General features: G+C 33.0%; 1 protein-coding gene across 2 annotated transcripts in view; it reads left to right on the top strand.

The window, feature by feature from the left end:
* LOC138696778 (juvenile hormone esterase-like) overlaps positions 1-13,477 on the top strand; it is a 100,339-nt gene that overhangs the window by 29,593 nt on the left and 57,269 nt on the right. For both annotated transcript variants that reach the window (XM_069822176.1, XM_069822175.1), the window contains 4 exons: positions 2,732-2,904; positions 4,404-4,578; positions 8,564-8,733; positions 13,186-13,336. In XM_069822176.1, the coding sequence (XP_069678277.1) occupies positions 2,732-2,904; positions 4,404-4,578; positions 8,564-8,733; positions 13,186-13,336 (669 nt within the window). The remainder of the gene's footprint in view (positions 1-2,731; positions 2,905-4,403; positions 4,579-8,563; positions 8,734-13,185; positions 13,337-13,477) is intronic.

Raw genomic sequence — 13,477 nt, 5'->3', positions numbered from 1 at the left:
TTTTCAAAATATTGTTTGCAAATATAACTAATTCAAAAGGAATTATTTAAAATTCAAAACGAAAAGGTTAATTTGCAAATTTAGAATGAACAAAGAAAGGAAAAAACATCTACACATAGCAACAAACTGTTCTTTCCTCATTAACTTATCTAACTTATCTACTGTATCAAAAAAAAAAATACACTGCAATCATTCAAAAGTCAACCAAAGCATATTAAAAACGTGTCGGTCTTTCATTCATAACTGTGGAGCCAATTCATTAAATGGAGTCAAGTTACAAAATAAATAGCTATTTTTGAAAATGTGTATGTTAAAATGAAGGTTTGTAGTTCTCGTACCTACAAATCTAGATGTATGAAAGCATTACATTTTTCATATCTTAAAATTAATACAAAACGTAAAAAATTCAGGTAACCTCTTCAGGAAATTTCACACAATTGTTTTATTATGAAGTACATAGAGTATTCATTATCTCATGAAACCTACCTGCGCGTAAGGTGAAAAAAGTGGACTGAGAAGATTCTCTCCCTCGCTATGCTCCCACTTGCAGCTAGCTAGCTCACTTACCCCTCACCGTAACTCTCTTACTAAGAGCTACGGCGCAGGCATGTATTTTATTTCACGAGATAACGAATGATCTACAAGTAATGATATATTGACTTCTCTCCGAATGGTCTGATCACTTTACTTTACATATCAAAGTCAACATTTTGAATCCAATCCATTGAAAACACGTAGCAACAAGTAGCAAGACTGAACTAATTGTAGTTTTTAAGGCGATGCGCTACTGAAAATAGTAAAATTTTGAGAAATTGTATCATTGTTTTTTTTTTTTATTTTCGCGTTAAATAACCTACAGTTTCACGAGGAGTATTTCGTGAACATTTTATGCAATGATATCAGCATCTTAAAACTACAAGTGAATATGATAGACGTTATGTCAATGCACGAGTTATGCGTAACCAAAACTTCAAATTTAATTATCTCAGAAAAGAATTTTTCTACGTTTACAACGATAAGTATTCATTTTATTTTTCAGTGGTTAAAGCTAGACTGATGAAACTTGGTATACTTATTCACTAATATCTCTATTGTGAAATGGAACATTTGATTGCCTGTATTCAGCATAGCTTTACTGCTAGAGAATTATGCGTAACCTAGGATTATTTATTTGATGAATGTTTGAATATTGAAGAAATTGTAATTTTTTTTTACAGATGATCAAATTAGAATGGGCATTACTAATGCTCCAAGTATTATATGATATTCTTATTGAATTTGGTATTCCCAAGAAACTAGTTCGATTAATTAAAATGTGTCTCAGTGAAACATACAGCAGAGTCCGTATAGGTCAGTTTCTATCTGATCCTTTTCCAATTCACTGCGGGCTAAAGCAGGGAGATGCACTATCACCTTTACTTTTTAACTTCGCTTTAGAATATGCCATTAGGAAAGTTCAGGATAACAGGCAGGGTTTGGAATTGAACGGGCTACATCAGCTTCTTGTCTATGCAGATGACGTGAATATGTTAGGAGAAAATACACAAACGATTAGGGAAAACACGGAAATTTTACTTGAAGCAAGTAAAGCGATCGGTTTGGAAGTAAATCCCGAAAAGACAAAGTATATGATTATGTCTCGTGACGGGAATATTGTACGAAATGGAAATATAAATATTGGAGATTTATCCTTCGAAGAGGTGGAAAAATTCAAATATCTTGGAGCAACAGTAACAAATATAAATGACACTCGGGAGGAAATTAAACGCAGAATAAATATGGGAAATGCGTGTTATTATTCGGTTGAGAAACTCTTATCATCCAGTCTGCTGTCCAAAAATCTGAAAGTTAGAATTTATAAAACAGTTATATTACTGGTTCTTCTATATGGCTGTGAAACTTGGACTCTCACTCTGAGAGAGGAACATAGGTTAAGGGTGTTTGAGAATAAGGTGCTTAGGAAAATATTTGGGGCTAAGCGGGATGAAGTTACAGGAGAATGGAGAAAGTTACACAACACAGAACTGCACGCATTGTATTCTTCACCTGACATAATTAGGAACTTGAAATCCAGACGTTTGAGATGGGCAGGGCATGTAGCACGTATGGGCGAATCCAGAAATGCATATAGAGTGTTAGTTGGGAGACCGGAGGGAAAAAGACCTTTAGGGAGGCCGAGACGTAGATGGGAGGATAATATTAAAATGGATTTGAGGGAGGTGGGGTATGATGATAGAGACTGGCTTAATCTTGCACAGGATAGGGACCGATGGCGGGCTTATGTGAGGGCGGCAATGAACCTTCGGGTTCCTTAAAAGCCATTTGTAAGTAAGTAAGTATTACTAATGCTCCATTGCACAATATGCAGTGTCACCTTTAAGAAAAACTAACTTAAAAATTAGTAATTTTTATTCAGAAATAGGATTTTCACTAAGAAAGTTAGATAAAAGAATACAAAACAAGTTATTTTTTAAAGTTATTATTAGCAAAGATTTAAATTTTCAAAGTGTGATTATATTGATATGTAAAAAAATGAGTAAAAGTTTCAAGTCTTAGCTCAAAAATTGTGGATTTTAGAAATTTCAGTAGCGAACCGCCTTAAGTAAGAGAATTACACCAAGTATGTGCTGAAGGCAATGAGTTAGAAGTGAGATTAATCTCTAACTCGCTGGCTGGAGAGAACGTACTAAAATAATATAATACTGTGCTAATATAGTGATTTCTTCCGCAGGTCTGTTCCAGCGCGCCATAGTAGAGAGTTCAAGTGCGCTGTATCCTTGGGGCTTCCAGTTGCCCAACGAGAATATCGAATTGGCGTTTCATGTGGGAAAAATTCTGGGTACCAATACTACAGACAAGGACGAGTTGCTGCGCTACCTGATGGGCGTACCGATGGAAGAATTTGTGAGAGCTTAAATATACTGTAACATCATTATAGATTTTAAGCTATCTAAAACGACGATTCGTTTGGATTTAATAATAATAATAATAATAATAATAATAATAATAATAATAATAATAATAATAATAATAATAATAATAATAATAATGATTTATTTTAGCTGGCAGAGTTAAGGCCGTAAGGCCTTCTCTTCCACTCAACCAGCAAAAAGAGTATATACATATGCATGAACTTACAAAGAATTCAACAATTTGATTTAGATTAGAGTTACATGTATACAAGAGTTATTTACGAATTAAACAACAAAATACTATGAACTATTAATTAAACACTGAAATAAACTGTGTAGCAGAATTAAGCTAAAATACATAGAATGTTGTTAATATATTTCAAATAATATTAGATAATAGAAAGAAATTATTATGAGACAATTTTGAAAGTACAGCACAATCAGGATGATGTCTAAAGAAAGAAGTAACAATGTAGTCAATGTGAGATTGGTCTTCTGAAAAATCTAAACGTTGAGGCGAAGACACGTCCACAATGTAGAACACGTCTTATCACACGGGTGCTTGCATACATGAATCGATTTACATAAAAATGCCATTGTTAGTATTCTTACATGTTGCTATCAAGTAAATTTAAATAATTTAACTTACAGATTTTGTCCATGTAGACGTTTAGGTTCATGTAAACAAATTCTATCGATACGACTTCGCACATAATCGACCGTCATTTGTCTCAACTGTTTCCGAGATCGGAATTTTTTTTCCATTCAGGCGATGTGCTACTGACATATCTGAAGTCCACAATTGTTTAGCTAGAAAGTTGAAATTTTTGCTGAATATGCATATCAATATCATAATCTCACATTTTAAGTTTCAATAGGCCTATTTTCTCATAAACACTAAAAAAAACTCATTTTGTTTTCTTGTTTTTTTTATTTTCTTTGCGAAAATCCTATCTCTAAAACAAAAAAATACACATACAAACACACACACACACACACATACACACACACACACACACACACACACATATATATATATATATATATATAATTTTAAAACTCTAATTTTTTGTTAAAGGTAACATTGCAAGTTGTGCAATGGAGCATTAATAGTGCCCTCCTCCAACTACTTCATTTGAAAGAAAATATATAATTTCTTCAATGTTCAAACATTAATAAAAGAATAATAGCCTATTGCTTTACGTGTAATTCTCTAGCAGTAAAAATATGCTGAATACAACGAATCAAATACTCTATTCCACAACAAAAATATTAATGAATAAGTATGCCAAATTTCATCACTCTAGCATGAACCACTGGGAAATAAAATGAATAGCCTACTTGTTGAAAACGGATAAAATGTCTTTCTTGAGATAATCGAATTTAAAGTTACGAAATCCGTATAGATTAAAATAAGAAACTGTCAGCAATTTCATTAATGAAGTTTAATTTCCTCTTCTATTTCCCATCTTTTGTTCGGGTAATTTACAGAGGAAAGTCACTGCCAATATTGACCGCTTATTCTTACCAACAACGGAAATTAACACCACAGACGAAGAAGTGTTCCTGCCAGACACGCCGATCAACATCCTCAAAGCAGGAAACTTCAATAAAGTGTCTTACCTCACTGGAGTGACATCGCGAGAAGGGATAATGGATACAAGACGTGAGTCTACATTACATTCAGAAGTAATTGTTAAATTTTACAATGAAACTATTATTAGAAAAAAAAAAACAGAGAATTTAATATTGAGGCAAATATGGCTTTTGTTGATTTCAAGAAGGCCTTTGACAAAGTAGACAGATCAAGTTTATTACAAAGAACTTCCATAAAGCAGTACCATTTTTAAACAAATTTCTGGTTGTTTGATTTTCGAAACGGGTAAGAGACCCCCGATTTTTAAATAATCGTTGAGAAACTGCTACAAAAGTTCGCCGATAAGGTAACCTTCTTCGCGGAAAAATAGACAGTAGATTACATCCTTCTTGCCTCACTTGAATTACGACGACTTTTTCTATAATTAATAACATATGATAGCCCTAAACTGTGAATGACATTGTAAGTTTTTTTATCGAATACCTGTACTGAACTGATATCCGCTCGGCAGTAGACCTATGGACAGGGAGCTTGATCTCAGCTGACGTACATACGTCTGTGAAGAGTACTGCCTGCTGAACATGTTGCCACGTCTCTCACACTAGAATATTAACAAATTTAAGCATACAAAAACGTAATAGAACAAACGTTTATTTAAGCTAATATTGACTCATTGCTAGATATACTTACTGATGTAATTGTTTTCGTAATTTTACTAACGATATAAGCAGAATAACGCAAATAAAATAAGAAAATACATTTTTTCTCGGAAAACTATTAAGTTTTGACCCTATATTATATTGACATTTATTGATTCTGTAGACCGTCCCCGACGACTGTGAAAAGGACAGCACTTATACCACTTACATCCTGTATAATTCAGCTAGACTGTGACTGTAATTACGACTTTATAGTACTTAAGATTTTTGTTTCGTTTCACATCTTCCATATTCTAGCTGTGAAGTGATGTACGAATAATATGGAATGTAAATAAATACAGTACATTACGCTCATTGATATTTAATTAATTTTTTCTTTCTCCTGAAAAATTATTTTCTGTACTGCCACATAGGAGGTTTCATAAAAACAACGACATGTCATTACCTAACCCTCATGCTCATCACCTCATAAACCTCACTTTTTCATGCACACTTCTATGCAACATGTGGACAGAAGCCATCCATATTTGTACATACAGTTTTTATATTTCTATTCAATAGATTCATTTATAAGGTCATAAGGCCTTCTCTTTCACTCAAGCAGTGTAAGAACAATTGTTGTTGTTTTCTAATGCCAGGCGTTTGACAATAAAGTCATTTGACCTCTTGCACTCCATTATTTTTCAAAGATATTATCATGGCCAGCCACTGAAGCACAGATTTTGAGGTGTTCCGAATCCATTTCTTTGTTTGAGTTGCACAATGGGCAGTTAGGGGACTGATATATTCCAATTCTATGCAGGTGTTTGGCCAAACAATCATGGCCTGTTGCCAATCTAAATGCAGTTACAGACGATTTTCGTGGTAAATCGGGAATTAACTGTAGATTTTGATGCAGAGAGTTCCACTTTTTCCCTTGAGATTGTGTTATGAAATTTTGTTTGTTGAAGTCTAAGTATGTAGATTTAATAAATCTTTTCACAGAGTAATACGTAGATTTAGTAACAGGTTTATAAGTAGCAGTGCTGCCCTTCTTTGCTAAAGCATCCGCATTCTCGTTTCCCAGGATTCCACAATGGGATGGTATCCATTGGAATACAATTCTTTTATTGAGTGATATTAATTGAGAGAGCATTTTAGTTATTTCTGCTGTTTGAGATGAAGGCGTGTGTTTAGAGACTATTGATAGAATAGCTGCTTTGGAGTCTGACAATATAACTGCATTTTTAAATTTATTGATGTGGCATAGAAGATTCCTGAGACTTTCACTTATTGCAATGATTTCTCCATCAAAACTTGTTGTTCCATACCCAAGAGATCTATAAAGTGAGAAGAGACAGAACGTAACACCTGCACCGGCACCTTGTTCTCTGGAGATCAAGGATTCGTCAGTGTATAAATGAAGCCAGTTTTGTGGAGGGTACCTAATATTAATTGTCTCTAAAGACAATTGTTTTAGTATTTCAATGTTTACTTCTGATTTCAGTATTTATTCTGTTAAATTTAGATTATATTCTATATTTAATAGAGTTAAAGGGTTTGGTTTAATTTGTAGGTTTTTATTTTAAATTCGGGATATTGATTTTCTGTTTTAATTCTTGAACAATGGATATGAAACTTTTTTTGAGTTTTCAACCTACAGAGAGGACTGTATGAATGCCAATTGTTTCCTGGTAATCTAATAAGTTTTTCATATTGAATCAGTGCTTTTTCTTCTATTGATAAGAACAATTGTAAATACTGTATAAAAATGGCAGCAATACAGTAACAATATGCAAATAATTACAGTGATGTGAATAGAAGTAATTATGAAAATATTAGAGAAAATTTATATACTAAAAATAAAAAATCGTATATTGGAAAAATTATATTTTAAGAAAGCTGTCAGTCTAAGCAGTCTATTTGGCAACCGGCTTTTCAAAGCAGTTCAATATCTGACAGCCTCTTAAGGTATGAGGTAGGGAGTTCCAATGACGAGCAATTGAAATGGTGAACGATGAAGAATTTCAGGAAGTGTTATGATGACATGACATCTCCTTCATTTTACTCTGCCACAGAATCGAGTAAATCTCTGCAGTTTCTCTTCTACAATTGTGATTTTTCTCGTCATGGTTACCCGGGAGTAAAATTAGATATTTTTTAAATGGAAGATAAATTTACAGCTGGATTAAGACACAGTAGGCATTATGAACCAAGACTATACAATTCAGTATTGAAAAATAATCCAGATCTAAGCAATTTACACATTCTTGAGTTTAAAAATAAAGTGAAAATGTTTGTATAATATTTGATAAATTTGATTACTTTTTTTAAGTGTTACTAGCATTATATGGTACTAATTTTTATTGTATTTATCTGATGCATGTAACCTATAAGATATAACATTGTAATAAATATAAATAGATCATTTTCTTAATTAATAACAGTGTATATCTCCAATAAATGATTTCTTAGCATCGCCACAGATACACTTGATTGTACTTGTCACTAGAGAGTTCTTGAAATGTATATTTTCGCCGCCATTCATAAAATATTTTGATATGATACCGCTTACACAAAAGGGGAGATCTATAACTGAAACTTGGTTAATATATTTCAGTATTATTTGTATTTTTCCTGGTAATAATGAACAGTTTGACTCGTAGACATTTTGTTTTTCCTTCATTAACTTCCCATGATTGTACGAGAAGATTCGAAGAGAACGGCAGTTACGTAGACTTTCGGCTCCCCCTTACTACCAATAATGCATAACACAATGTCAATACGGCGGTTGCTGTCGTCTGCGATACAATGAACTTTTCAGTTGATTTTCGTGTTCGTCATTTTTTTCCGGTTATTATATGCTTAGTCTATTTAAGTTGTGTTAACTCTCGCTATTGGTTTTATATTTTATTTTATCCGTCTTAGTATTTATTTTGTTATTGTAAATATCTGTTTTATCACTAATAATAATAATAATAATAATAATAATAATAATAATAATAATATTATTATTATTATTGATAATGAATTATTTCGTATTACTATCTTTGTATCATCTCCGTCACGATTATTCTATTATTATTATTATTATTATTATTATTATTATTATTATTATTATTATTATTATTATTATTTCTATCATCAGCATTATTATTTGTTCTCTGTAAAATTTATGTAGACTACTGGACTGTACCCGAGCACGAACATATGCTCATTTCGGGTATCTATTCATATGTATTCATTTCAAATGTAAATTGTAAATAAATTTTAATTCGAAATTTGAAATTTGAATTTGAAATTTGTTTAAGATCAACTTGCCATTTTATTTTTGCAATAAACTTGTACAGTTCAGACACAGATTATCTTATGGGTAAGAAAACTAATAATTCATACTGTGATTTCTTGTTCCAAAGCCTTAAAAGAAGAGCTTCTTTTGGGGGATGCACAAAATAAAACAGAGTCGATAGTCATGAATGAATTTGGTATGGAGGAAAGTGATCCCAGAGTTCCAGAAGCTGCGGTCAAGCTTAGACAATTTTACTTCGGAGGTTCAACGAATCCAACTTTACTTCAACTTATAAATGTAAGTACTGTCATAAATATCATTACTGCTACTAATGTCAATTATCTGCAAAGATGAAAGCTTTACTAATACAATTATCTTAGTCATGAATGTTTACTCTACTGGGTGTTCAGTTCAAAGTGTGTCATGGCTCGCTGTATGCCGTCACGTGGCTAGTCGATGAGCCTAGAGAATTCAATATTCCTACACTTCCGCAGAGGTGTATTACTTATCTGCCAGAGAAGTTGCCTGGCAAGTACGGCGTTCATTCAGAAGAGTACTTACCGATACATATGATAACGCCGGTAGTGCCAGGAATGTGAACTGTTTCGAAACATGTACTGAGGTGAGTTTTTTCATACTGTCGGGATATAATAATTTATAATTTAATAATAATTTATTTATTTAATCTGGCAGAGCTAAGGCCAGTAGGCCTTCTCTTCCGCCCAGCCAGACTCTAATTCTAATTAAATACATTTGCTTACATAGTTATTACATTAATATCTAGATCATAAAACAACATGAAAGTAAATGATGAAAATTGGATAACTAATGTTAGTGTGACAATAATAAACACTGGTAAGAAATAGTTATAATAATAATGATAATAATAATAATAATAATAATAACAATAATAATAATAATAATGGTAATTATAATAGTAATAATAATAATAATAATGAGATAATTTATATATTTATCTGTGATATATATAACCATTAAACACTGAGAAACCTGAAACAGCTATTATTGTTGACAATAATTGTTAGAAAAATATCTCGTTAACCTATTCTTAAATTGATTTGATGTCTGACAGTCCCTGACATTACTCGGTAGGGAATTCCAAAGTCGAGGAACAGCCACAGTGAAAGAAGATGAATATGAGGATGTTCGGTGGGAGGGAATGGATAATATTGAGGAGTGTTGTGATCGTGTGTCTAGGTTATGATGGGTGGATAAATTTTGAAAACGAGACGCAAGATAGACAGGAGTGGAGAAATGTAATATGTGAAAGAGAAGGGAAAGACAGTGGATTTTCCTACGATCTTCTAGACGGAGCCAGGACAACATTTCGAGGGATGGTGTTACGTGATCAGCCCGGCGAATATTGCAGACGAAACGGACGCACATATTATGAACACGTTGTAGTCTCTGCGCCGAAGTAACGCTTAGGTTAAGGGTTAAGACGATTACTTACGTATTTGTTGACATTAACTTCGACGGTCAACATGGACACGGAGCATTTGATTTGTATTGTGGAATGTTGCCGTACGCAACCGATGATAACAAATACCCTGCGTACGACTTGGCCGCGCAAAACACAGTTCGAAAGAGGTTATGGTAGCACACAGACCGTACAGACCGCCATCTGTTGCTACGACTTTCAAGTTATACCGTACACGTTCTCAAGTTCAGATTGAACTCCTTGATTAATAGGCAACTTCTCTGACACAAAAGCTGAAACTCGCTTCAATCGCTGACTCATCAACAGTGACGTCATGACACACTTTGAAATGAACATCCAGTATATTAGGGGAATATTAGAGCAGCTTCTTACCCATTTTAGAAGCCACTGAATTTTTGGTATAATATATTTAATTAACTAGAAATAAGTACTTCTACCTCTTCACTTACATACTGTATTTAATTCTCGCCTTGTCCAACAAGATATCATCGTTTTTATAAAACCTCGTATGTGACAGTACAGAAAATAATTTTTCAGGACGAAGAAAAAATTAATTGAATAACAATGATCCTGGATGATACCACTTATTTTCATCATATTCACCAACTTTCTCTACTGAATTATTTCATATTCTTACGTACGTAATCGTCCTCGTATGTAATCGTTAAAACTTTGTAACTAATTTAACAGCATAAATACGCGTAAAAATGACTTTCATACTCCATCGGCAAGTCTATCGTATTATCAAAAAGGATTGCGTTACTGTATCTTGTACAAAAATGAAAATTAGTGTACGCTTATGTGTAAAACACTGTTCTTCTGCTACATGAAAAAGAAAATATTTTTTACGATTAAAAAAATTATTTATATGATATATTTTTTTCAAAATTCAAAATGATGCCATTCACTGTGTAGTGATGAAGTTTTTCCCTCGTAACTAAAAAATTATCCAAAATTCTGTGATGATATTTTTTGTGTGTATTTATGCATGTCATAACTACAATATGATGCAAAATCACTTCTCTATCTTTGATAGATTGCCTGATAAAAAATAAATTCCTTTTAAAAAAAGGTCAAATATCAGTATTTTCTTCTAACACAAAATAGAAAAAAATTATTTATTAAGGAATGTAGGTGAAAAAGCATGATATTGTTAATACGAGTTTCAACAATAAAATAAAAGAGAGTGAACAAGAAAAACTTGACAAGTTTATGAGTTATGAGGGAAACACTTCATCACTGCACAGTGAACTGTCACTATTTTGAATTAAAAAATACTGTAATGGAGGAAAAAATGTTATTTCCAAAAATTTTACCTAACCCCTTAAAATAGATAGATGTGGATTTATTAAGAAATATTATACATACAGATGAACTACACTATCAGAATTTACCCTTAAATCCAGTGCATGGATCTTTCGACCTTACGTGCTTTACAAAAAAAGGTCCTACTTTGTATTTTTCGCCCCTCTCACCTGTATTAAAATCCAATCCCTGTCCATAAAACACATGGATTAATACGAAAGTGGTACATAAGGTATGGGCGGGTGAATAGGATAGGAGGGTGTGGCGGCTAGAAAAAAGTAAACTCCGCCAAATTTCGAGACTGCGGGATTTGCTTACATATAGTCATCAGTAGTGTGTAAGGTGTCGGTGAAATTGCTTGGATATCAAAACGAACTAAGAAAAGGCCAGAAATCATAATAATCATAATAATCATAATAATAATAATAATAATAATAATAATAATAATAATAATAATAATAATAATGTTTTATTTTCGCTGGCAGAGTTAAGGCCATAAGGCCTTCTCTTCCACTCAACCAGCCTTAATCAATACAATACATATATAAATTACGAATATTTACACTACATTTAAAAGGTTCTCCAGCAATATTCTTCAGTTAAGTTAACGACTAGTAGACTACATATTTATTTAAATTTAGATAAACCTGTAAGGTAAAGTAGTAACTTAATTTATGAGCTAATTTAATTCAATTATAATTAACTTGAGGTTTGAGATAGCTAGTAAAATGATGAAAATTAATTTAATTATCATTGCTTTTGTGATTTGCTTGCTTGCTTTTGCTTGCTTGTTTGCTTGCTTGCTTTTGGTTGCTTGCTTGCTTTTGTTTTTGCTTGCTTGTTTGCTTGCTTGCTTTTGCTTTTGCTTGCTTGCTTCCTTTTGCTTTTGCTTGCTTGCTTGTTTTTGCTTGCTTGCTTTTGTTGCTTGCTTGCTTTTGCTTTCGCTTGCTTGTTTTCTTGCTTGCTTTTGGTTGCTTGCTTACTTTTGCTTTTGCTTGCTTGTTTTTGCTTGCTTGTTTTTGCTTGCTTGCTTGTTTGCTTGCTTGCTTGCTTGTTTGCTTGCTTTTGCTTGCTGGTTTTTGCTTGCTTGCTTGCTTGCTTTTGGTTGCTTGCTTGTTTTTTGCTTGCTTGCTTTTGGTTTCTTGCTTGTTTTTGCTTGCTTGCTTTTGGTAACTTGCTTGCTTTTGCTTGCTTTCTTTTGGTTGCTTCCTTTGCTTGCTTGCTTTTGCTTGCTTGCTTGCTTTTGCTTGCTTGCTTGCTTTTGGTTGCTTGCTTGCTTTTGGTTGCTTGCTTGCTTGCTTTTGCTTTTGCTTGCTTGTATTTGCTTGCTTGCTTTTGGTTACTTGCTTGCTTTTGCTTTTGCTTGCTTGCATTTGGTTCCTTGCTTGCTTTTTTTGCTTGCTTTTGCTTGCTTGCTTGTTTGCTTGCTTGCTTGTTTTTGCTTGCTTGCTTTTGGTTGGTTGCTTGCTTGCTTTCGCTTTTGCTTGCTTGCTTGCTTTTGCTTGCTTGTTTTTGTTTGTTTGCTTTTGGTTGCTTGCTTGCTTTTGCTTTTGCTTGCTTGCTTGCTTGTTTCTGTTTGCTTGCTTTTGCTTGCTTGGTTGCTTTTGCTTGCTTGCTTTTGATTTTGCTTGCTTGCTTTTGCTTGCTTGCTTGCTTTTGCTTGCTTGCTTGCTTGCTTATTTATTTATTTATTTATTTATTTATTTATTTATTTATTTATTTATTTATTTAATTGTTTCTCTATACACAGCTGTATTACATTTCGATACTTGGCGGACTTACGGTACATGTATTCAAAATCTCTAATACCAAAAAGTGGTCGTTGTTGTTATTATGAAATCCGTTTACATTGATTTGTTGTAACTGGCTTCTATATATTTGATGTGAGAATAAAGTTTAAATTTTTTATTTGCTTATCTTTGTATATTAATGATATAAATCAAAACATATTATTAATAATTTATTATTATCACAATTTATAGTTGGATTCTGAAGTCGAGTTCACGAGAAATGTGTACTGCACTATTAAGCTACAGGCAGCCAAGTCGACAAGTCCTATTTATGTGTATCAATTCTCATTCATTGGTTACATGAACATCTACAAAGACAAGTTTGGAGGCAGTGACATACCAGGTAAGCAGTAGCATTGAAAGTAATATTGTTGCTTGTTATTTCTCTGTCCTCTTCATTTTTGCAAGTTGCATGAACATGGGCCGAGGCAAAATCACTATTAAACAACGAGCGGAAAGCTATAAAGCGAGGAGTTTAGTTTAA

Source organism: Periplaneta americana, chromosome 3, assembly GCF_040183065.1.
Source record: "Periplaneta americana isolate PAMFEO1 chromosome 3, P.americana_PAMFEO1_priV1, whole genome shotgun sequence".
Taxonomy (NCBI): Eukaryota; Metazoa; Arthropoda; class Insecta; order Blattodea; family Blattidae; genus Periplaneta; species Periplaneta americana.
Note: the sequence above shows the minus strand (reverse complement) of the source record. Positions and strands in the feature narration are given on the sequence as shown.